We start from the raw sequence: 27,479 nt of genomic DNA, 5'->3' as shown, positions 1-27,479 counted from the left end.
AAATCGAAATCCATGATTATTTGTTTAAATCATCGGACCGAAACGACGTCAAAAAGCACTAATTGCTCAGCACTACTACATATTGGTGAATATATTGTATTGGTGTATATTTATTGTCATGTTTTCAATGTGTTTTTACTACCCGCTGCAAAATGAATGACACCCTGGGGATCATATAGACTACTCTACTAGGTGGCCTAAGCCTAATGATGATGCTAGTAGGCGTCTGTAGCAAATACAGTGCATTCACAAAGTATTCAGACCCCTTGCCTTTCCAAATCATGTCCAATCAATTGAATTTACCACAGGTGGACTCCAATCAAGTTGTAGAAACATCTCAAGGATGATCAATGGAAACAGGATGCACCTGAGCTCAATTTCGAGTCTCATAGCAAAGGGTCTGAATACGGTATCTGTTTTTTATTTTTAATAAATGTGCAAAAATTAATAAAAAACTGTTTTCGCTTTGTCAATATGTGGTATTGTGTGTAGATTGATGAGGGTGAAAAAATATTTAATCAATTTTAGAATAAGGCTGTAACGTAACAAAATGTGGAAAAAGTCAAGGGGTCTGAATACTTTCCGAATGCACTGATCTGTGACACAAACTCTCAAATCTACGTTATGAACTTTAAATTGAAGTTCATAACTACCTGTGGAAACCTCTGTAGCTCAGAGACAGAGGTGTTACATTAAATGTGGTCCCTACCTGTGGAAACCTCTGTAGCTCAGAGACAGAGGTGTTACATTAAATGTGGTCCCTACCTGTGGAGTCCTCTGTAGCTCAGAGACAGAGGTGTTACATTAAATGTGCTCCCCTACCTGTGGAAACCTCTGTAGCTCAGAGACAGAGGTGTTACATTAAATGTGGTCCCTACCCGTGGAGTCCTCTGTAGCTCAGAGACAGAGGTGTTACATTAAATGTGCTCCCCTACCTGTGGAGTCCTCTGTAGCTCAGAGACAGAGGTGTTACATTAAATGTGGTCCCTACCTGTGGAGTCCTCTGTAGCTCAGAGACAGAGGTGTTACATTAAATGTGCTCCCCTACCTGTGGAGTCCTCTGTAGCTCATACAGACTGAGTTCCCATGTCTTACTGAGAGGTTGCACCCCATTGGTCTGCACTGTCTGCGTCATAGTCCCAATCTGGAATAAAAAAACATTATCATTAAAACAGACAAAAAACACATCCATCTCTCTTTCCCTCTCCATCTCTCTCCATCCCTCTTTCGCTCTCCATCCCTCTTTCGCTCTCTCTCTCCCTTTCCCACTTACTGTTGGTCAGCACCATTTAACAAAATGTTTGATTTTATGTGCAGAAAATATAAACAGATAAATTGATTAGATATTAATTAATAATAATAGGTAGCTAGATCAGAGGACCCAAAAACTACAATAATTTCAACATCGCAGTCATGTCAAATCAATGTTTGTTTTGTTGCAGATGCAAAGTTTGGTAAAATAATTATGGGAAAAAAAACATCACAAACTGTCATTATTTCTGTTACCAAACTTTGCGTCTGCACTGTTCTTCAAGTAAATGTGTTTGTTAAATGTTCTGTGGAAATTGTTAAAAGTAGTCATTGTGCATAGAGTTGTATGGTTTGTTTAACTTTGCAACCATTAGTTTTTATATGACATCCCTGTTAAAGTCTCAGCATCATCACTCTGTTACCATGGAATTTCCCTTTGACAGCATCTGATGGTTTGACAGTTAGCTAAGATTCCTTTTGTTTGCCTCCAAAAGCACATTAATTAACTAGCAACCTGGAGTACAATCATACCAATGCATACTGAAATATATTTTGGGAGGCAACCGTCTTAAAAATTAATTGTATTTTATATATCCTGTTTTTTGTCCCAGACATTGTAACAATACATTATTAGCTAGCTAGCAGAGCATTAGCAGAGCTAGGCAGTTAGCTTCCCCATTTGTCTTTGTGTTGGATTCTGGCTGCTAACGTTACAGATGTGCGCATACAGAATCGCCTGGATAAAATATGCTATATAGCATTGAACGTTTTACTTCTAATCATATCTATGCATAATGTCTATGCGCAACAAGACAGAAGGCGTTTTATGCATTTATTCTACACTATCACAAGAAATAAAACACAGAAAGGCTGGCTAGTTAAGGCTAGCTAAGGTTAGCTACTAGTTCTGCTGCGCCGGAGCCTCACGACCAATCAACGACGCACTAAAATATACAAGCAATCTGTTGTTCAATGTACCATTATCTGGTCCACCCTTGTTTTACCGTCACTGTAGTCGTCTAGCGACGAAGCTGAAAAACAATCAAATATCGCCGAAACGTCTTTGTTTATGTACTTACATGTTGTGTTGTGGATACAGACGATCCGGTCAGCGCGTTCCCGTTCTGGAGATTTCAATATGGCGGATTTTTACCGTCGCAGTGCAGTTTGGGAAACGTAGGCACACTGCCAAAACAGTCGCACAAATGTACCCCTAAAATTATTGTTCCGCTACAGCAGAGCGGAAGAGGCGAAACTGGGCCAAAATCTGGTCTTCTCCAGCAGGTGACGTTTTTTTTTTTTCGCTCATCAAGCGATTCCTTTTGTATGGAGGTCAATGAGAGAGCGTCGGATTTCATTAACACAACATGTAATGGCTTATTTGATCGAATATAAGTAGGACACGTGACATCCTGGCAACTTTGAGAAAGAATACTGTATATTGGAGTTGTGCTTGTTGTTCACAGCATATCTGCCCTCTCCTTGGCTAGAATGGTCCCACCTGATGCTCCAGCTGATTTTTGAATATATTTAGAATAGAAAAAGAAAATAATCTTAATTCTTAAAGCAGGGACACGATCAATGGGGGCCGCCATCTAATGTACTTATGCACAAATCATCAGTTACATTATTACATGATTTGGAAATAACATGTACTTGGTTTTACCAGCATTTAGTCCCAACTTCAGGTCAACTGAGGCTTTCTGCAAGGTAGTAAAAGCAGACTGAAGAGTCAACAGAGCCTGAGCTGCCGTAGGGGCAGAGCCTGAGCTGCCGTAGGGGCGGAGCCTGAGCTGCCGTAGGGGCAGAGCCTGAGCTGCCGTAGGGGGCAGAGCCTGAGCTGCCGTAGGGGCGGAGCCTGAGCTGCCGTAGGGGCGGAGCCTGAGCTGCCGTAGGGGCGGAGCCTGAGCTGCCGTAGGGGCGGAGCCTGAGCTGCCGTAGGGGCGGAGCCTGAGCTGCCGTAGGGGCGGAGCCTGAGCTGCCGTAGGGGCGGAGCCTGAGCTGCCGTAGGGGGCAGAGCCTGAGCTGCCGTAGGGGCGGAGCCTGAGCTGCCGTAGGGGGCAGAGCCTGAGCTGCCGTAGGGGGCAGAGCCTGAGCTGCCGTAGGGGGCAGAGCCTGAGCTGCCGTAGGGGGCAGAGCCTGAGCTGCCGTAGGGGCAGAGCCTGAGCTGCCGTAGGGGCAGAGTCTGAGCTGCCGTAGGGGCGGAGCCTGAGCTGCCGTAGGGGGCGGAGCCTGAGCTGCCGTAGGGGCAGAGCCTGAGCTGCCGTAGGGGCGGAGCCTGAGCTGCCGTAGGGGGCGGAGCCTGAGCTGCCGTAGGGGCAGTAGCGTATACAACAGGGTCATCTGCGTACAGATGAAAGTTACAGGTTTGTACAGACGGACCAATGCTGTTAATATAAATAGTGAAAAGAACTGGACCAAGAATCGAACCCGGTGGGACACCTTTTGTTCTGTCTAGAAATCCTGATTTAACGCCATCAGTAAGTACACACTGTGTTCTATCTTTTAAATAATTCTCAACCCAGCCCGATCTAAGCCAATCGTAGAGAGTTTCTGAACAAGTAAGGTGTGATCCACAGGTTCGAAAGCCTTGGACAGGTCTATGAAGAGGGCAGCACAGTGTTTCTTCGTATCTAAACATTTATGACATCATTTAAAACCATAAAAGTAGCAGAGATTCTCTGGATAAGAGCGTCTGCTAAATGACTAAAATGTAAATAGCACTACATAGCACCACATTACATTTACATCATTTAGCAGACGCTCTTATCCAGAGCGACTTACAAATTGGTGCATTCAACTTATGATAGCCAGTGGGACAACCACCTTTTTTTTGTTTTTATGGGGGGGTGGGGGAGGGGGGAGTAGAAGGATTACTTTATACTATTCCAGGTATTCCTTAAAGAGGTAGGGTTTCAAGTGTCTCCGGAAGGTGGTCAGTGACTCCGCTGTCCTGGCGTCGTGGGGGAGCTTGTTCCACCATTGGGGTGCCAGAGCTGCGAATAGCTTTGAATGGGCTGAGCGGGAACTGTGCTTCCGTAGAGGTAGGGGAGCTAGCAGGCCAGAGGTGGATGAACGTAGTGCCCTCGTTTGGGTGTAGGGTCTGATCAGAGCCTGAAGGTAAGGAGGTGCCGTTCCCCTCACAGCTCCGTAGGCAAGCACCATGGTCTTGTAGTAGATGCGAGCCTCAACTGGAAACCAGTGGAGTGTGCGGAGGAGCGGGGTGACATGAGAGAACTTGGGAAGGTTGAACACCAGACGGGCTGCAGCGTTCTGGATAAGTTGTAGGGGTTTAATGGCACAGGCAGGGAGCCCAGCCAACAGCGAGATACAGTAGTCCAGATGGGAGATGACAAGTGCCTGGATTAGGACCTGTGCCGCTTTCTGTGTAAGAAAGCACCACATAGCACTACATAGCACTACACAGCACTATATAACACTACACAGCACTACATAGCACCACATAGCACTACATAACACTACACAGCACCACATAGCACTACAGAACACTACATAGCACCACATAGCACTACAGAACACTACATAGCACCACATAGCACTACAGAACACTACAATACGATTCATGTTCTTCTCCTTTTTGTTTGTGTATTTCCAGTATTGACGTTGTGTTGTTGGCGACTGGTCTGTCTTCAGAGGCAAACTAATTGCCTCCAACAATGTCTGTGACGTCCTAGACAACGCTTTTCCCCCAAGGGAAATTAAGTTAATTGCCTGGCTGCTGGACAATTCCAATGGAACTGTGAACAGGCATTATCCTGAATTATTGTGAATAACTGCTATCAACCAGTATCCAAAACAACCAGTTTTTATTCAGTGTAATTATGTTAAACTGCTAAAAACAGAACTACAGTTGAACTGCCAAATTACCGTATGTAGAGCACTGGACAGCCCACGGCGCCTAGTTGAACGCCTGCACTGTCACTGCAATTGTTGTAACTGGGGTGATGTGTTATAGCCTGTTAACATACTTTGGCTTTACATACCTTACCGTAGGCCAACGTTAGGGATTGAGATGGAGCGTATGCTTGTGTTAACTTTCTACAATCTGGTTAAAATGATGATTTAGAGCATCAAATTAATTTGTGTCAGAGTTGATTTTTGGGAAGTAGCCTATGGTTTAAGAAAACAACAACATTTCCACTTCCACACGCTCTTCTTGCCGTTGCCCTATGATGCCAGATCATCACTGCACTCAGCTGCTAAATAACCTCCATCCTTGAACCTCCATTATACTATAGGCCTTTTAGCCTAGGTCTAATCGACCCAGAAATGATTGGGTCAGACAATGGAATAAGTAGCCTAATTTCTCATGACAAAGCACTGCTCATATTAGGCATATCTGTAAAATAGGAATTCAGATGACGTTAGTTGTGGTACTGGTGATGCCTTTTTCTGCCCCACTGGGTGTCGTCAGTGTTAATCATGTATTTCTGTTGGCAACAGAGTGTTCGTTAAGCCAAGTAGATGCCTTGACACGTCTCCTTCGATTAGAAAATAAACACATTGGAAAAAATGTTTGTAGCCTACTGTTTACAAATGTCCACCTCATCTAAAACACCCCTTCCAATTAGCCTAGGCTGTACAAATCATACGAATATGTCATCAAAATATATGACTCTTTTATCCATAGCAACTTATATCCATTTTACAAAGATCGGTGGATCCAGGAATCAAACCCACTATCATGGCGTTGCAGCTGCTAAGCAACATGCTCGACCAACCGAGGACCACTCTAGGTCCTTGTGGTTATATTTATTGTAGTCTTATCTTAAAAGGGGCAATCTGCAGTTCAAAACAACAACCACAAAGCGGGGTACCCCACCTCTGTTTTGTTAAACAGGTGTGGGATAAACAGAGATGGATGCAACGACTAACCATCCATGAGTTCAACATTGTATTTATTTGAGGCTATATGGTGTTTATTTATTTATTTACAATTACATTGTTTAGAAACAAGGTAGTAAAATACGCTTCTATTTTGGGTCGCGATGCGGTGAGACTATGATCATTCATCATTCTTCACTCATATTATTCTTCAAAAAAACAATGTGTATTAAATAACAGGCCTATATTGTAGCGAATCCGGGGGTCTCCTTGACCGGGGCGCCCACTCGGGTCCAGCGACAGTCGAGCCAAAACCATTATGCCAAGAGTTCCGAACCCCTTGACGAGGTCGCTAGTTGTTGGGTTACGGTTGCTACAATTGGCCTTACCCAGGACTTCTTTAAAACAGGACAACGTTTAGTTTGAAGATGCTAAAAAGTAAGTTTTGGCGTGAAAGAGATTGAAAGGAATTTTTGTCAAATGCTTGGTAAACAACAGGTGTAGACTAACAGTGAAATGCTGACTTACTGCCCCTCCCAATGCAGAAATAGAAAAAACTAATAACAGGTAATAATGAGTAACAATATGTTGGCTATATACAAAACATTAGGAACACCTGCTCTCTCCATGACAGACTGACCAGGTGAATCCAGGTGAAAGCTATGATCCCTTATTGATGTCACTTGTTAAATCCACTTCAATCAGTGTAGATGAAGGTGAGGAGACAGGTTAAAGAAGGATTTTTTAAGCCTTGAGACAATTGAGACATGGATTGTGTAATGTGTGCCATTCAGAGGGTAAATGGGCAAGACAAAAGATTGAAGTGTCTTTGAACAGGGTATGGTAGTAGGTGCCAGGTGCACCGGTTTGTGTCAAGTACAGCTGCTGGGTTTTTCCACGCTCAACAGTTTCCCGTGTGTGTCAACAATGGTCCCCCACCCAAAGGACATCCAGCCAACTTGACACAACTGTGGGAAGCACTGGAGTCAACATGGGCCAGCATCCCTGTGGAAAGCTTTTGACACGTTGTAGAGTCCATGCCCCGACGAATTGAGGCTGTTCTGAGGGCAAAAGGGTGTGTGTTCCTAATGTTTTTCACGCTCAGTATACATTGGGTACCAGTACCGAGTTGATGTGCAGGGGTACGAGGTAATTAAGGTAGCTAGCCACTGCCCTCATTCAATGCCAGTTTGACTATGTTAGTACTTCCTGGTTTGGGGGCTTATCTAAGCTTATGAAGGGGAAGCTCCAGAGAGCCCAGAATAAGCTGATCAGGGCAGTATTGAAGGTGAGTCCAGGTACTCACATAGGCAGGAGCTGCTTTCAGGAACTCACCTGGCTGCCTGTTGAGGCTAGGGCCAGTTAATAACCCTTTAGACTGGGTTTTGGTTTACAGGAGTATTAATGGTTCTGCGCCCAGATATCTAACTGATTACTTTCCCCGTGTTAATGGATGCACACAATCACAGCACCAGATCAGCTGTTGCTAATGTGTGCTTATACAGGTTCAGGGGTAATGCTGTGTGCTTATACAGGTTCAGGGGTAATGCTGTGTGCTTATACAGGTTCAGGGGTAATGCTGTGTGTTTATACAGGTTCAGGGGTAATGCTGTGTGCTTATACAGGTTCAGGGGTAATGCTGTGTGCTTATACAGGTTCAGGGGTAATGCTGTGTGTTTATACAGGTTCAGGGGTAATGCTGTGTGCTTATACAGGTTCAGGGGTAATGCTGTGTGTTTATACAGGTTCAGGGGTAATGCTGTGTGTTTATACAGGTTCAGGGGTAATGCTGTGTGTTTATACAGGTTCAGGGGTAATGCTGTGTGTTTATACAGGTTCAGGGGTAATGCTGTGTGTTTATACAGGTTCAGGGGTAATGCTGTGTGTTTATACAGGTTCAGGGGTAATGCTGTGTGTTTATACAGGTTCAGGGGTAATGCTGTGTGTTTATACAGGTTCAGGGGTAATGCTGTGTGCTTATACAGGTTCAGGGGTAATGCTGTGTGCTTATACAGGTTCAGGGGTAATGCTGGGAAAGGTATTATCACGTATACTGGAGCCTCAGAGTGGAATGAGCTGCCTCTGCCCAGAAAAACGACGTCCTCTCTGGGCAGCTTTAAAAACCTGTTTGATGTCTTCTGTGCCCATATGAATGACCCCTACGATGTAACTGCAATGATGAGATAGATGTTCTTCTTCTCCGTGTTTTGTTTTCTAATCTGGTTGTCATACTGTGTTCCATCTTGCCAGCCATCTTGTCTCCGGAGGACCACCATGGAAAGAAGTCCCAGACTGTAATGTGTGTTTTCCTCCATGATTTTCCTCATGTGCATGTACGGCTTTTTCAAGTTTTATGAATTATTAAACAAACAAAAAACTCTACTAAAAAGCATGTGTGATGAGTCAAAAAGGTGAGTGCAAAGAGGGTCAATGCACATAGTCCAAGTAGCTATTTGGTAACTATTTACTAACTACCCGATTTAGCAGTCTTATAGCTTGGGGGTAGAAGCTGTTCAGGGTCCTGTTGGTTCCAGACTTGGTGCACTGGTACCGCTTGCCGTGTGATAGTAGAGAGAATAGTCTATGACGGGTGACTGAAGTATGAACATTTTTAGGGCCTTCCTCTGACACCGCCTGGTATACAGTGGGGCAAAAAAGTATTTAGTCAGCCACCAATTGTGCATGTTCTCCCACTTAAAAAGATGAGAGAGGCCTGTAATTTTCATCATAGGTACACGTCAACTATGACAGACAAAATGAGGAAAAAAAATCCAGAAAATCACATTAAAGGATTTTTTATGAATTTATTGCATGAACTAAATGCATGCTTTTCAATCGAACGCTGCTAGCACCCGCCCACCCGACTAGAATCACCACTCTCGACGGGTCTGACCTAGAGTATGTGGACAACTACAAATATCTAGGTGTCTGGTTAGACTGTAAACTCAACTTCCAGACTCACATAAAGAATCTCCAATCCAAAGTTAAATCTAGAATCGGCTTCCTATTTCGCAACAAAGCCTCCTTCACTCATGCTGCCAAACATGCCCTCGTAAAACTGACTATCCTACCGATCCTTGACTTCGGCGATGTCATTTACAAAATAGCCTCCAACACTCTACTCAGCAAATTGGATGTAGTCTATCACAGTGCCATCCGTTTTGTCTCCAAAGCCCCATATACTACCCACCACTGTGACCTGTACGCTCTTGTTGGCTGGTCCTCACTACATGTTCGTCGTCAAACCCACTGGCTCCAGGCCATCTATAAATCACTGCTAGGCAAATCCCCGCCTTATCTTAGCTCATTGGTCACCATAGCAGCACCCACCCGTAGTCTGCGCTCCAGCAGGTATATCTCACTGGTCATTCCCAAAGCCAACACCTCCTTTGGCCGCCATTCCTTCCAGTTCTCTGCTGCCAATGACTGGAACGAATTGCAAAAATCTCTGAAGCTGGAGACTCTTATCTCCCTCAATAACTTTAAGCATCAGTTGTCAGAGCACCTTACCGATCACTGCACCTGTACACAGCCCATCTGAAATTTAGCCCACCCAACTACCTCATCCCTATATTGTTATTTATTTTGCCCTTTTGCACCCCAGTATCTCTATTTGCACATCATCTCTTGCACATCTAGCATTCCAGTGTTAATACTATTGTAATTATTCTGCACTATAGCCTATTTATTGCCTTACCTCCATAACTTGCTACATTTGCACACACTGTATATATATTTTCTGTTGTATTTCTGACTTTATGTTTTTTTTACCCCATATGTAACTCTGTGTTGTTTTTATTGCACTACTTTGCTTTATCTTGGCCAGGTCGCAGTTGTAAATGAGAACCTGTTCTCAACTGGCTTACCTGGTTAAATAAAGGTGAAATAAAAATAAAATAAATAAAAAAAAATTGCAAATTATGGTGGAAAATAAGTATTTGGTCAATAACAAAAGTTTCTCAATACTTTGTTATATACCCTTTGTTGGCAATGACACAGGTCAAACGTTTTCTGTAAGTCTTCACAAGGTTTTCACACACTGTTGCTGGTATTTTGGCCCATTCCTCCATGCAGATCTCCTCTAGAGCAGTGATGTTTTGGGGCTGTCGCTGGGCAACACAGACTTTCAACTCCCTCCAAAGATTTTCTATGGGGTTGAGATCTGGAGACTGGCTAGGCCACTCCAGGACCTTGAAATGCTTCTTACGAAGCCACTCCTTCGTTGCCCGGGCGGTGTGTTTGGGATCATTGTCATGCTGAAAGACCCAGCCACGTTTCATCTTCAATGCCCTTGCTGATGGAAGGAGGTTTTCACTCAAAATCTCACGATACATGGCCCCATTCATTCTTTCCTTTACACGGATTAGTCGTCCTGGTCCCTTTGCAGAAAAACAGCCCCAAAGCATGATGTTTCCACCCCCATGCTTCACAGTAGGTATGGTGTTCTTTGGATGCAACTCAGCATTCTTTGTCCTCCAAACACGATGAGTTGAGTTTTTACCAAAAAGTTCTATTTTGGTTTCATCTGACCATATGACATTCTCCCAATCCTCTTCTGGATCATCCAAATGCACTCTAGCAAACTTCAGACGGGCCTGGACATGTACTGGCTTAAGCAGGGGGACACGTCTGGCACTGCAGGATTTGAGTCCCTGGCGGCGTAGTGTGTTACTGATGGTAGGCTTTGTTACTTTGGTCCCAGCTCTCTGCAGGTCATTCACTAGGTCCCCCCGTGTGGTTCTGGGATTTTTGCTCACCGTTCTTGTGATCATTTTGACCCCACAGGGTGAGATCTTGCGTGGAGCCCCAGATCGAGGGAGATTATCAGTGGTCTTGTATATCTTCCATTTCCTAATAATTGCTCCCACAGTTGATTTCTTCAAACCAAGCTGCTTACCTATTGCAGATTCAGTCTTCCCAGCCTGTTGCAGGTCTACAATTTTGTTTCTGGTGTCCTTTGACAGCTCTTTGGTCTTGGCCATAGTGGAGTTTGGAGTGTGACTGTTTGAGGTTGTGGACAGGTGTCTTTTATACTGATAACAAGTTCAAACAGGTGCCATTAATACAGGTAACGAGTGGAGGACAGAGGAGCCTCTTAAAGAAGAAGTTACAGGTCTGTGAGAGCCAGAAATCTTGCTTGTTTGTAGGTGACCAAATACTTATTTTCCACCATAATTTGCAAATAAATTCATAAAAAATCCTACAATGTGATTTTCTGGATTTTTTTTCTCAATTTGTCTGTCATAGTTGACGTGTACCTATGATGAAAATTACAGGCCTCTCTCATCTTTTTAAGTGGGAGAACTTGCACAATTGGTGGCTGACTAAATACTTTTTTTCCCCATTGTATACACTACCAGTCAAATGTTTGGACACTCATTCAAGGGTTTTTCTTTATTTCTTACTATTTTCTACATTGTAGAATAATAGTGAAGACATCAAAACTATGAAATAACACATATGGAATCATGTAGTAACCAAAAAAAGTGTTAAATAAATCAAAATATATTTTATATTTGAGATTCTTCAAATAGTCACCCTTTGCCTTGATGACAGCTTTGCACACTCTTGCCATTCTCTCAACCAGCTTCATGAGGTAGTCACCTGGAATGCATTTCAATTAACAGGTGTGCCTTCTTAAAAGTTAATTTGTGGAATTTATTTCCTTCTTAATGCATTTGAGCCAATCAGTTGTGTTGTGACAAGGTACAGTGCCTTGCAAAAGTATTCATCCCCCTTGGTGTTTTTCCTATTTTGTTGCATTACAACCTGTCATTTAAATGGATTTCTATTTGGATTTCATGTAATGGACAACCCCAAAATAGTCCAAATTGGTGAAGTGAAATGAAAAAAAATAACTTGTTTCAATGAATGCTAAAAAATAAATAAACTGAAAAGTGGTGCATGCATATGTATTCACCCCCTTTGCTATGAAGCCCCTAAATAAGATCTGGTGCAACCAATTACCTTCAGAAGTCACATAATTAGTTAAATAAAGTCCACCTGTGTGCAATCTAAGTGTCACATGATCTCAGTATATATACACACCTGCTCTGAAAGGCCTCAGAGTCTGCAACACCACTAAGCAAGGGGCACCACCAAGCAAGTGGCACCATGAAGACCAAGGAGCTCTCCAAACAGGTCAGGGACAAAGTTGTGGAGAAGTACAGATCAGGCTTGGGTTATAAAAAAAGATCAGAAACTTTGAACATCCCACGGAGCACCATTAAATCCATTATTAAAAAATTTGAAATAATATGGCACCACAACAAACCTGCCAAGAGAGGGCCGCCCACCAAAACTCACGGACCAGGCAAGGAGGGCATTAATCAGAGAGGCAACAAAGAGACCAAAGATAACCCTGAAGGAGCTGCAAAGCTCCACAGCGGAGATTGGAGTATCTGTCCATAGGACCACTTTAAGCCGTACACTCCACAGAGCTGGGCTTTACGGAAGAGTGGCCAGAAAAAAGCCATTGCTTAAAGAAAAGAATAAGCAAACACGTTTGGTGTTCGCCAAAAGGCATGTGGGAGACTCCCCAAACATATGGAAGAGGGTACTCTGGTCAGATGAGAATAAAATTGAGCTTTTTGGCCATCAAGGTAAACACTATGTTTGGCGCAAACCCAACACCTCTCATCACCCCGAGAACACCATCCCCACAGTGAAGGGTGGTTTTTCATCGGTAGGGACTGGGAAACTGGTCCGAATTGAAGGAATGATGGATGGCGCTAAATACAGGGAAATTCTTGAGGGAAACCTGTTTCAGTCTTCCAGAGATTTGAGACTGGGACGGAGGTTCACCTTCCAGCAGGACAATGACCCTAAGCATACTGCTATAGCAACACTCGAGTGGTGTAAGGGGAAACATTTAAATGTCTTGGAATGGCCTAGTCAAAGCCCAGACCTCAATCCAACTGAGAATCTGTGGTATGACTTAAAGATTGCTGTACACCAGCGGAACCCTTCCAACTTGAAGGAGCTGGGGCAGTTTTTTCTTGAAGAATGGGCAAAAATCCCAGTGGCTAGATGTGCCAAGCTTATAGAGACATACCCCAAGAGACTTGCAGCTGTAATTGCTGCAAAAGGTGGCTCTACAAAGTATGTTTGTTTTTTTGTCTTATTTCTTGTTTGTTTCACAATAGAAAATATTTTGCATTTTCAAAGTGGTAGGCATGTTGTGTAAATCAAATGATACAAACCCCCAAAAAATCAATTTTAATTTCAGGTTGTAAGGCAACAAAATAAGAAAAATGCCAAGGGGGGTGAATACTTTCGCAAGCCACTGTAGGGGGTGTAAAAGACCAAGTCCATATTATGGCAAGAACAGCTTAAATAAGCAAAGAGAAACGACAGTCCATCATTACTTTAAGACATGAAGGTCAGTCAATACGGAAAATGTCAAGAACATTGAACGTTTCTTAAAGTGCAATCGCAAAAACCATCAAGCGCTGTGATGAAACTGGCTCTCATGAGGACCGCCACAGGAATGGAAGACCCAGAGTTACCTCTGCTGCAGAGGATAAGCTCATTAGAGTTACCAGCCTCAGAAATTGCAGCCCAAAATGGTTTGGTCTGGAGTCCAAATTAGAGATGTTTGGTCTTTGTGAGACGCGGTGTGGGTGAACAGATGATCTCCGCACGTGTAGTTCCCACCGTAAAGCATGGAGGAGGAGGTGTTATGGTGTAGGAGGTGCTTTGCTGGTGACACTGTCTGGGATTTATTTAGAATTCAAGGCACACTTAACAAGCATGGCTACCACAGCATTCTGCAGCGATACGCCATTCTATCTGGTTTGGGCTTAGTGGGACTATCATTTGTTTTTCAACAGGACAATGACCCAACACACCTCCAGGCTGTGTAAGGGCTATTTTACCAAGAAGGAGAGTGATGGAGTGCTGCATCAGTTGACCTGGCCTCCACAATCCCCCGACCTCAACCCAATTGAGATGGTTTGGGATGAGTCGGACGGCAGAGTGAAGGAAAAGCAGCCAACAAGTGCTCAGCATATGTTGGAACTCCTTCAAGACTGTTGGAAAAGCATTCCTCATGAAGCTGGTTGAGAGAATGCCAAGAGTGTGCAAAGCTGTCATCAAGGCAAAGGGTGGCTATTTAAAGAATCTCAAATATAAAATATATTTTGATTTGTTTAACACGTTTTTGGTTAGTACATGATTCCATATGTGTTGTTTCATAGTTTTGATGACTTCACTATTATTCTACAATGTAAAAATAAAGAAAAACCCTTGAATTAGTTGGTGTCCAAACTTTTGACAGGTAGTGTATGTGACCAACCGGCTCGATTCGGTCTTGTGTAGCAAAATTTGAAATTGTGTTTTTTACATTGGATGAAAGTGGAGACTCAGAGCTAGAAAATGGTATATCATAGACTACAGTTGAGGAAGTGAATGAGTAGGTGTGTCCAATCTTTTGACTGGTCCTGTGTGTGTGTGTATATATATATATATATATATATATATATATATATATAAAAAAATTGTACTCATCAGAGAAGATGACCTTACTCCAGTCCTCTACGGTCCAATCCTTATGGTCTTTTGCAAACCTCAGCCTGGCTCTTCTTTGCTTCTCATTGATGAAGGGCTTTTTTCTAGCTTTGCACGACTTCAGCCCTGCCCCTAGGAGCCTGTTTCGAACCGTCCTCGCGGTGCACTTTAGCCCAGCTGCCGTTTTCCATTCTTTTTGTAGGTCACTTGACGTCATCCTACAGTTGTTGAGTGACATTCGAATGAGTTGGCGGTCATCCCGGTCAGTAGAGAGTCGATTTGCCCCTCTGCTGGTCTGTAGCTTTGTTGTCCCCAATGTCTGCTGCTTGACCTTGTTCTTATGAACCAGCGTCTTTGAAATTTTAAGGATGGAAGCAACCTGACGCTCACTATATCCCTCTGCCAGTAAAACCATACTGGTTCACTGCCGGGTGTAGAAATGATCCCAGATCTGGCTTTATGTGGTCCTCTGTAACTCAACTGCTAAATGGCATATTATTATTATTATTATTATGTAGAAATGATCCCAGATCTGGCTTTATGTGGTCCTCTGTAGCTCAACTGCTAAATGGCATATTATTATTATTATTATTATTATTATTATGTAGAAATGATCCCAGATCTGGCTTTATGTGGTCCTCTGTAGCTCAACTGCTAAATGGCATATTATTATTATTATTATTATTATTATGTAGAAATGATCCCAGATCTGGCTTTATGTGGTCCTCTGTAGCTCAACTGCTAAATGGCATATTATTATTATTATTATTATTATTATTATGTAGAAATGATCCCAGATCTGGCTTTATGTGGTCCTCTGTAGCTCAACTGCTAAATGGCATATTATTATTATTATTATTATTATGTAGAAATGATCCCAGATCTGGCTTTATGTGGTCCTCTGTAGCTCAACTGCAAAATGGCATATTAATATTATTATTATTATTATGTAGAAATGATCCCAGATCTGGCTTTATGTGGTCCTCTGTAGCTCAACTGCTAAATGGCATATTATTATTATTATTATTATGTAGAAATGATCCCAGATCTGGCTTTATGTGGTCCTCTGTAGCTCAACTGCTAAATGGCATATTATTATTATTATTATTATTATTATTATTATTATTATTATTATTATGTAGAAATGATCCCAGATCTGGCTTTATGTGGTCCTCTGTAGCTCAACTGCTAAATGGCATATTATTATTATTATTATGTAGAAATGATCCCAGATCTGGCTTTATGTGGTCCTCTGTAGCTCAACTGCTAAATGGCATATTATTATTATTATTATGTAGAAATGATCCCAGATCTGGCTTTATGTGGTCCTCTGTAGCTCAACTGCTAAATGGCATATTATTATTATTATTATTATTATTATTATTATTATTATTATGTAGAAATGATCCCAGATCTGGCTTTATGTGGTCCTCTGTAGCTCAACTGCTAAATGGCATATTATTATTATTATTATGTAGAAATGATCCCAGATCTGGCTTTATGTGGTCCTCTGTAGCTCAACTGCTAAATGGCATATTATTATTATTATTATTATTATTATGTAGAAATGATCCCAGATCTGGCTTTATGTGGTCCTCTGTAGCTCAACTGCTAAATGGCATATTATTATTATTATTTTTATTATTATGTAGAAATGATCCCAGATCTGGCTTTATGTGGTCCTCTGTAGCTCAACTGCTAAATGGCATATTATTATTATTATTATTATGTAGAAATGATCCCAGATCTGGCTTTATGTGGTCCTCTGTAGCTCAACTGCTAAATGGCATATTATTATTATTATTATGTAGAAATGATCCCAGATCTGGCTTTATGTGGTCCTCTGTAGCTCACCTGCTAAATGGCATATTATTATTATTATTATTATTATGTAGAAATGATCCCAGATCTGGCTTCATGTGGTCCTCTGTAGCTCAACTGCTAAATGGCATATTATTATTATTATTATTATTATTATTATTATTATTATGTAGAAATGATCCCAGATCTGGCTTTATGTGGTCCTCTGTAGCTCAACTGCTAAATGGCATATTATTATTATTATTATTATGTAGAAATGATCCCAGATCTGGCTTTATGTGGTCCTCTGTAGCTCAACTGCTAAATGGCATATTATTATTATTATTATTATTATTATTATTATTATTATTATTATTATTATGTAGAAATGATCCCAGATCTGGCTTTATGTGGTCCTCTGTAGCTCAACTGCTAAATGGCATATTATTATTATTATTATTATTATGTAGAAATGATCCCAGATCTGGCTTTATGTGGTCCTCTGTAGCTCAACTGCTAAATGGCATATTATTATTATTATTATTATTATTATGTAGAAATGATCCCAGATCTGGCTTTATGTGGTCCTCTGTAGCTCAACTGCTAAATGGCATATTATTATTATTATTATTATTATTATTATTATTATTATTATTATTATTATGTAGAAATGATCCCAGATCTGGCTTTATGTGGTCCTCTGAATGGCATATTATTATTATTATTATTATTATTATTATTATGTAGAAATGATCCCAGATCTGGCTTTATGTGGTCCTCTGTAGCTCAACTGCTAAATGGCATATTATTATTATTATTATTATTATGTAGAAATGATCCCAGATCTGGCTTTATGTGGTCCTCTGTAGCTCAACTGCTAAATGGCATATTATTATTATTATTATTATTATTATTATGTAGAAATGATCCCAGATCTGGCTTTATGTGGTCCTCTGTAGCTCAACTGCTAAATGGCATATTATTATTATTATTATTATTATTATTATTATTATTATTATTATGTAGAAATGATCCCAGATCTGGCTTTATGTGGTCCTCTGTAGCTCAACTGCTAAATGGCATATTATTATTATTATTATGTAGAAATGATCCCAGATCTGGCTTTATGTGGTCCTCTGAATGGCATATTATTATTATTATTATTATTATTATTATTATTATTATTATTATTATTATTATTATTATTATGTAGAAATGATCCCAGATCTGGCTTTATGTGGTCCTCTGTAGCTCAACTGCTAAATGGCATATTATTATTATTATTTTTATTATTATGTAGAAATGATCCCAGATCTGGCTTTATGTGGTCCTCTGTAGCTCAACTGCTAAATGGCATATTATTATTATTATTATTATGTAGAAATGATCCCAGATCTGGCTTTATGTGGTCCTCTGTAGCTCAACTGCTAAATGGCATATTATTATTATTATTATGTAGAAATGATCCCAGATCTGGCTTTATGTGGTCCTCTGTAGCTCAACTGCTAAATGGCATATTATTATTATTATTATTATTATGTAGAAATGATCCCAGATCTGGCTTTATGTGGTCCTCTGTAGCTCAACTGCTAAATGGCATATTATTATTATTATTATTATTATTATTATTATGTAGAAATGATCCCAGATCTGGCTTTATGTGGTCCTCTGTAGCTCAACTGCTAAATGGCATATTATTATTATTATTATTATTATGTAGAAATGATCCCAGATCTGGCTTTATGTGGTCCTCTGTAGCTCAACTGCTAAATGGCATATTATTATTATTATTATTATTATTATTATTATTATTATTATGTAGAAATGATCCCAGATCTGGCTTTATGTGGTCCTCTGTAGCTCAACTGCTAAATGGCATATTATTATTATTATTATTATTATGTAGAAATGATCCCAGATCTGGCTTTATGTGGTCCTCTGTAGCTCAACTGCTAAATGGCATATTATTATTATTATTATTATTATTATTATGTAGAAATGATCCCAGATCTGGCTTTATGTGGTCCTCTGTAGCTCAACTGCTAAATGGCATATTATTATTATTATTATTATTATTATTATTATTATTATTATGTAGAAATGATCCCAGATCTGGCTTTATGTGGTCCTCTGAATGGCATATTATTATTATTATTATTATTATTATTATTATGTAGAAATGATCCCAGATCTGGCTTTATGTGGTCCTCTGTAGCTCAACTGCTAAATGGCATATTATTATTATTATTATTATTATGTAGAAATGATCCCAGATCTGGCTTTATGTGGTCCTCTGTAGCTCAACTGCTAAATGGCATATTATTATTATTATTATTATTATGTAGAAATGATCCCAGATCTGGCTTTATGTGGTCCTCTGTAGCTCAACTGCTAAATGGCATATTATTATTATTATTATTATTATTATTATTATTATTATTATTATTATTATTATTATTATGTAGAAATGATCCCAGATCTGGCTTTATGTGGTCCTCTGTAGCTCAACTGCTAAATGGCATATTATTATTATTATTATGTAGAAATGATCCCAGATCTGGCTTTATGTGGTCCTCTGAATGGCATATTATTATTATTATTATTATTATTATTATTATTATTATTATTATTATTATTATTATGTAGAAATGATCCCAGATCTGGCTTTATGTGGTCCTCTGTAGCTCAACTGCTAAATGGCATATTATTATTATTATTATGTAGAAATGATCCCAGATCTGGCTTTATGTGGTCCTCTGTAGCTCAACTGCTAAATGGCATATTATTATTATTATTATTATGTAGAAATGATCCTAGATCTGGCTTTATGTGGTCCTCGGTAGCTCAACTGCTAAATGGCATATTATTATTATTATTATTATTATTATTATTATTATTATTATTATTATGTAGAAATGATCCCAGATCTGGCTTTATGTGGTCCTCTGTAGCTCAACTGCTAAATGGCATATTATTACTATTATTATTATTATGTAGAAATGATCCCAGATCTGGCTTTATGTGGTCCTCTGTAGCTCAACTGCTAAATGGCATATTATTATTATTATGTAGAAATGATCCCAGATCTGGCTTTATGTGGTCCTCTGTAGCTCAACTGCTAAATGGCATATTATTATTATTATTATTATGTAGAAATGATCCCAGATCTGGCTTTATGTGGTCCTCTGTAGCTCAACTGCTAAATGGCATATTATTATTATTATTATTATTATTATTATTATTATTATTATGTAGAAATGATCCCAGATCTGGCTTTATGTGGTCCTCTGTAGCTCAACTGCTAAATGGCATATTATTATTATTATTATTATTATTATTATGTAGAAATGATCCCAGATCTGGCTTTATGTGGTCCTCTGTAGCTCAACTGCTAAATGGCATATTATTATTATTATGTAGAAATGATCCCAGATCTGGCTTTATGTGGTCCTCTGTAGCTCAACTGCTAAATGGCATATTATTATTATTATTATTATTATGTAGAAATGATCCCAGATCTGGCTTTATGTGGTCCTCTGTAGCTCAACTGCTAAATGGCATATTATTATTATTATTATGTAGAAATGATCCCAGATCTGGCTTTATGTGGTCCTCTGAATGGCATATTATTATTATTATTATTATTATTATTATTATTATTATTATTATGTAGAAATGATCCCAGATCTGGCTTTATGTGGTCCTCCGTAGCTCAACTGCTAAATGGCATATTATTATTATTATTATTATTATTATTATTATTATTATTATGTAGAAATGATCCTAGATCTGGCTTTATGTGGTCCTCTGTAGCTCAACTGCTAAATGGCATATTATTATTATTATTATTATTATTATGTAGAAATGATCCCAGATCTGGCTTTATGTGGTCCTCTGTAGCTCAACTGCTAAATGGCATATTATTATTATTATTATTATGTAGAAATGATCCAGATCTGGCTTTATGTGGTCCTCTGTAGCTCAACTGCTAAATGGCATATTATTATTATTATGTAGAAATGATCCCAGATCTGGCTTTATGTGGTCCTCTGTAGCTCAACTGCTAAATGGCATATTATTATTATTATTATTATGTAGAAATGATCCCAGATCTGGCTTTATGTGGTCCTCTGTAGCTCAACTGCTAAATGGCATATTATTATTATTATTATGTAGAAATGATCCCAGATCTGGCTTTATGTGGTCCTCTGTAGCTCAACTGCTAAATGGCATATTATTATTATTATTATTATGTAGAAATGATCCCAGATCTGGCTTTATGTGGTCCTCTGTAGCTCAACTGCTAAATGGCATATTATTATTATTATTATTATTATTATTATTATGTAGAAATGATCCCAGATCTGGCTTTATGTGGTCCTCTGTAGCTCAACTGCTAAATGGCATATTATTATTATTATTATTATTATGTAGAAATGATCCCAGATCTGGCTTTATGTGGTCCTCTGTAGCTCAACTGCTAAATGGCATATTATTATTATTATTATTATTATTATGTAGAAATGATCCCAGATCTGGCTTTATGTGGTCCTCTGTAGCTCAACTGCTAAATGGCATATTATTATTATTATGTAGAAATGATCCCAGATCTGGCTTTATGTGGTCCTCTGTAGCTCAACTGCTTAATGGCTATATTATTATATTATTATTATTATTATTATTATTATTATTATGTAGAAATGATCCCAGATCTGGCTTTATGTGGTCCTCTGTAGCTCAACTGCTAAATGGCATATTATTATTATTATTATTATGTAGAAATGATCCCAGATCTGGCTTTATGTGGTCCTCTGTAGCTCAACTGCTAAATGGCATATTATTATTATTATGTAGAAATGATCCCAGATCTGGCTTTATGTGGTCCTCTGTAGCTCAACTGCTAAATGGCATATTATTATTATTATTATTATGTAGAAATGATCCCAGATCTGGCTTTATGTGGTCCTCTGTAGCTCAACTGCTAAATGGCATATTATTATTATTATTATGTAGAAATGATCCCAGATCTGGCTTTATGTGGTCCTCTGTAGCTCAACTGCTAAATGGCATATTATTATTATTATTATTATTATGTAGAAATGATCCCAGATCTGGCTTTATGTGGTCCTCTGTAGCTCAACTGCTAAATGGCATATTATTATTATTATTATTATTATGTAGAAATGATCCCAGATCTGGCTTTATGTGGTCCTCTGTAGCTCAACTGCTAAATGGCATATTATTATTATTATTATTATTATTATGTAGAAATGATCCCAGATCTGGCTTTATGTGGTCCTCTGTAGCTCAACTGCTAAATGGCATATTATTATTATTATTATTATTATTATGTAGAAATGATCCCAGATCTGGCTTTATGTGGTCCTCTGTAGCTCAACTGCTAAATGGCATATTATTATTATAATTATTATTATTATTATTATTATGTAGAAATGATCCCAGATCTGGCTTTATGTGGTCCTCTGTAGCTCAACTGCTAAATGGCATATTATTATTATTATTATTATTATTATGTAGAAATGATCCCAGATCTGGCTTTATGTGGTCCTCTGTAGCTCAACTGCTAAATGGCATATTATTATTATTATTATTATTATGTAGAAATGATCCCAGATCTGGCTTTATGTGGTCCTCTGTAGCTCAACTGCTAAATGGCATATTATTATTATTATTATTATTATTATTATTATTATTATTATGTAGAAATGATCCCAGATCTGGCTTTATGTGGTCCTCTGTAGCTCAACTGCTAAATGGCATATTATTATTATTATTATTATGTAGAAATGATCCCAGATCTGGCTTTATGTGGTCCTCTGTAGCTCAACTGCTAAATGGCATATTATTATTATTATTATTATTATTATTATTATTATTATTATGTAGAAATGATCCCAGATCTGGCTTTATGTGGTCCTCTGTAGCTCAACTGCTAAATGGCATATTATTATTATTATTATTATGTAGAAATGATCCCAGATCTGGCTTTATGTGGTCCTCTGTAGCTCAACTGCTAAATGGCATATTATTATTATTATTATTATTATTATGTAGAAATGATCCCAGATCTGGCTTTATGTGGTCCTCTGTAGCTCAACTGCTAAATGGCATATTATTATTATTATTATTATTATGTAGAAATGATCCCAGATCTGGCTTTATGTGGTCCTCTGTAGCTCAACTGCTAAATGGCATATTATTATTATTATGTAGAAATGATCCCAGATCTGGCTTTATGTGGTCCTCTGTAGCTCAACTGCTAAATGGCATATTATTATTTATTATTATTATTATTATTATTATTATTATTATTATGTAGAAATGATCCCAGATCTGGCTTTATGTGGTCCTCTGTAGCTCAACTGCTAAATGGCATATTATTATTATTATTATTATGTAGAAATGATCCCAGATCTGGCTTTATGTGGTCCTCTGTAGCTCAACTGCTAAATGGCATATTATTATTATTATGTAGAAATGATCCCAGATCTGGCTTTATGTGGTCCTCTGTAGCTCAACTGCTAAATGGCATATTATTATTATTATTATTATGTAGAAATGATCCCAGATCTGGCTTTATGTGGTCCTCTGTAGCTCAACTGCTAAATGGCATATTATTATTATTATTATTATGTAGAAATGATCCCAGATCTGGCTTTATGTGGTCCTCTGAATGGCATATTATTATTATTATTATTATTATTATTATTATTATTATTATTATTATTATGTAGAAATGATCCCAGATCTGGCTTTATGTGGTCCTCTGTAGCTCAACTGCTAAATGGCATATTATTATTATTATTATTATTATTATTATTATGTAGAAATGATCCTAGATCTGGCTTTATGTGGTCCTCTGTAGCTCAACTGCTAAATGGCATATTATTATTATTATTATTATTATGTAGAAATGATCCCAGATCTGGCTTTATGTGGTCCTCTGTAGCTCAACTGCTAAATGGCATATTATTATTATTATTATTATGTAGAAATGATCCCAGATCTGGCTTTATGTGGTCCTCTGTAGCTCAACTGCTAAATGGCATATTATTATTATTATGTAGAAATGATCCCAGATCTGGCTTTATGTGGTCCTCTGTAGCTCAACTGCTAAATGGCATATTATTATTATTATTATTATGTAGAAATGATCCCAGATCTGGCTTTATGTGGTTCCTCTGTAGCTCAACTGCTAAATGGCATATTATTATTATTATTATGTAGAAATGATCCCAGATCTGGCTTTATGTGGTCCTCTGTAGCTCAACTGCTAAATGGCATATTATTATTATTATTATTATGTAGAAATGATCCCAGATCTGGCTTTATGTGGTCCTCTGTAGCTCAACTGCTAAATGGCATATTATTATTATTATTATTATTATTATGTAGAAATGATCCCAGATCTGGCTTTATGTGGTCCTCTGTAGCTCAACTGCTAAATGGCATATTATTATTATTATTATTATGTAGAAATGATCCCAGATCTGGCTTTATGTGGTCCTCTGTAGCTCAACTGCTAAATGGCATATTATTATTATTATTATTATTATTATTATGTAGAAATGATCCCAGATCTGGCTTTATGTGGTCCTCTGTAGCTCAACTGCTAAATGGCATATTATTATTATTATTATTATTATTATGTAGAAATGATCCCAGATCTGGCTTTATGTGGTCCTCTGTAGCTCAACTGCTAAATGGCATATTATTATTATTATGTAGAAATGATCCCAGATCTGGCTTTATGTGGTCCTCTGTAGCTCAACTGCTTAATGGCATATTATTATTATTATTATTATTATTATTATTATTATGTAGAAATGATCCCAGATCTGGCTTTATGTGGTCCTCTGTAGCTCAACTGCTAAATGGCATATTATTATTATTATTATTATGTAGAAATGATCCCAGATCTGGCTTTATGTGGTCCTCTGTAGCTCAACTGCTAAATGGCATATTATTATTATTATGTAGAAATGATCCCAGATCTGGCTTTATGTGGTCCTCTGTAGCTCAACTGCTAAATGGCATATTATTATTATTATTATTATGTAGAAATGATCCCAGATCTGGCTTTATGTGGTCCTCTGTAGCTCAACTGCTAAATGGCATATTATTATTATTATTATGTAGAAATGATCCCAGATCTGGCTTTATGTGGTCCTCTGTAGCTCAACTGCTAAATGGCATATTATTATTATTATTATTATTATGTAGAAATGATCCCAGATCTGGCTTTATGTGGTCCTCTGTAGCTCAACTGCTAAATGGCATATTATTATTATTATTATTATTATTATGTAGAAATGATCCCAGATCTGGCTTTATGTGGTCCTCTGTAGCTCAACTGCTAAATGGCATATTATTATTATTATTATTATTATGTAGAAATGATCCCAGATCTGGCTTTATGTGGTCCTCTGTAGCTCAACTGCTAAATGGCATATTATTATTATTATTATTATATTATTATTATGTAGAAATGATCCCAGATCTGGCTTTATGTGGTCCTCTGTAGCTCAACTGCTAAATGGCATATTATAATTATTATTATTATTATTATTATTATGTAGAAATGATCCCAGATCTGGCTTTATGTGGTCCTCTGTAGCTCAACTGCTAAATGGCATATTATTATTATTATTATTATTATGTAGAAATGATCCCAGATCTGGCTTTATGTGGTCCTCTGTAGCTCAACTGCTAAATGGCATATTATTATTATTATTATTATTATGTAGAAATGATCCCAGATCTGGCTTTATGTGGTCCTCTGTAGCTCAACTGCTAAATGGCATATTATTATTATTATTATTATTATTATGTAGAAATGATCCCAGAACTGGCTTTATGTGGTCCTCTGTAGCTCAACTGCTAAATGGCATATTATTATTATTATTATTATTATGTAGAAATGATCCCAGATCTGGCTTTATGTGGTCCTCTGTAGCTCAACTGCTAAATGGCATATTATTATTATTATTATTATTATTATGTAGAAATGATCCCAGATCTGGCTTTATGTGGTCCTCTGTAGCTCAACTGCTAAATGGCATATTATTATTATTATTATTATTATTATGTAGAAATGATCCCAGATCTGGCTTTATGTGGTCCTCTGTAGCTCAACTGCTAAATGGCATATTATTATTATTATTATTATTATGTAGAAATGATCCCAGATCTGGCTTTATGTGGTCCTCTGTAGCTCAACTGCTAAATGGCATATTATTATTATTATTATTATTATTATTATTATTATTATTATGTAGAAATGATCCCAGATCTGGCTTTATGTGGTCCTCTGTAGCTCAACTGCTAAATGGCATATTATTATTATTATTATTATTATTATGTAGAAATGATCCCAGATCTGGCTTTATGTGGTCCTCTGAATGGCATATATTATTATTATTATTATTATTATTATTATTATGTAGAAATGATCCCAGATCTGGCTTTATGTGGTCCTCTGTAGCTCAACTGCTAAATGGCATATTATTATTATTATTATTATTATGTAGAAATGATCCCAGATCTGGCTTTATGTGGTCCTCTGTAGCTCAACTGCTAAATGGCATATTATTATATTATTATTATTATTATTATTATTATGTAGAAATGATCCCAGATCTGGCTTTATGTGGTCCTCTGTAGCTCAACTGCTAAATGGCATATTATTATTATTATGTAGAAATGATCCCAGATCTGGCTTTATGTGGTCCTCTGTAGCTCAACTGCTAAATGGCATATTATTATTATTATTATTATGTAGAAATGATCCCAGATCTGGCTTTATGTGGTCCTCTGTAGCTCAACTGCTAAATGGCATATTATTATTATTATTATTATTATGTAGAAATGATCCCAGATCTGGCTTTATGTGGTCCTCTGTAGCTCAACTGCTAAATGGCATATTATTATTATTATTATTATTATGTAGAAATGATCCCAGATCTGGCTTTATGTGGTCCTCTGTAGCTCAACTGCTAAATGGCATATTATTATTATTATTATTATTATTTATTATGTAGAAATGATCCCAGATCTGGCTTTATGTGGTCCTCTGTAGCTCAACTGCTAAATGGCATATTATTATTATTATTATTATGTAGAAATGATCCCAGATCTGGCTTTATGTGGTCCTCTGTAGCTCAACTGCTAAATGGCATATTATTATTATTATTATTATGTAGAAATGATCCCAGATCTGGCTTTATGTGGTCCTCTGTAGCTCAACTGCTAAATGGCATATTATTATTATTATTATTATTATTATGTAGAAATGATCCCAGATCTGGCTTTATGTGGTCCTCTGTAGCTCAACTGCTAAATGGCATATTATTATTATTATTATTATTATTATGTAGAAATGATCCCAGATCTGGCTTTATGTGGTCCTCTGTAGCTCAACTGCTAAATGGCATATTATTATTATTATTATTATTATTATTATTATTATTATTATTATTATTATGTAGAAATGATCCCAGATCTGGCTTTATGTGGTCCTCTGTAGCTCAACTGCTAAATGGCATATTATTATTATTATTATTATTATGTAGAAATGATCCCAGATCTGGCTTTATGTGGTCCTCTGTAGCTCAACTGCTAAATGGCATATTATTATTATTATTATTATTATGTAGAAATGATCCCAGATCTGGCTTTATGTGGTCCTCTGTAGCTCAACTGCTAAATGGCATATTATTATTATTATTATTATGTAGAAATGATCCCAGATCTGGCTTTATGTGGTCCTCTGTAGCTCAACTGCTAAATGGCATATTATTATTATTATTATTATGTAGAAATGATCCCAGATCTGGCTTTATGTGGTCCTCTGTAGCTCAACTGCTAAATGGCATATTATTATTATTATTATTATTATGTAGAAATGATCCCAGATCTGGCTTTATGTGGTCCTCTGTAGCTCAACTGCTAAATGGCATATTATTATTATTATTATTATTATTATTATTATTATGTAGAAATGATCCCAGATCTGGCTTTATGTGGTCCTCTGTAGCTCAACTGCTAAATGGCAT

General features: G+C 37.8%; 1 protein-coding gene across 2 annotated transcripts in view; it reads right to left on the bottom strand.

The window, feature by feature from the left end:
- LOC311146194 (E3 ubiquitin-protein ligase RING2-like) overlaps positions 1-27,479 on the bottom strand; it is a 135,283-nt gene that overhangs the window by 22,094 nt on the left and 85,710 nt on the right. Inside the window, exons 1-2 of one of the 2 annotated variants that reach the window (XM_084182696.1) lie at positions 2,331-2,367; positions 1,049-1,144 (exon numbers count right to left, since the gene is read on the bottom strand). In XM_084182696.1, coding sequence (XP_084038822.1) covers positions 1,049-1,135 — 87 coding nt within the window. In that variant the 5' untranslated portion in view covers positions 1,136-1,144; positions 2,331-2,367. Of the gene's footprint in view, positions 1-1,048; positions 1,145-2,330; positions 2,368-27,479 lie in introns of those variants that run through there. The other variant, XM_084182695.1, reaches the window with a different exon arrangement.

The sequence above is a fragment of the Coregonus lavaretus genome, assembly GCF_964263955.1.
Source record: "Coregonus lavaretus genome assembly, chromosome: 19".
Lineage (NCBI taxonomy): Eukaryota > Metazoa > Chordata > Actinopteri > Salmoniformes > Salmonidae > Coregonus > Coregonus lavaretus.
Note: the sequence above shows the minus strand (reverse complement) of the source record. Positions and strands in the feature narration are given on the sequence as shown.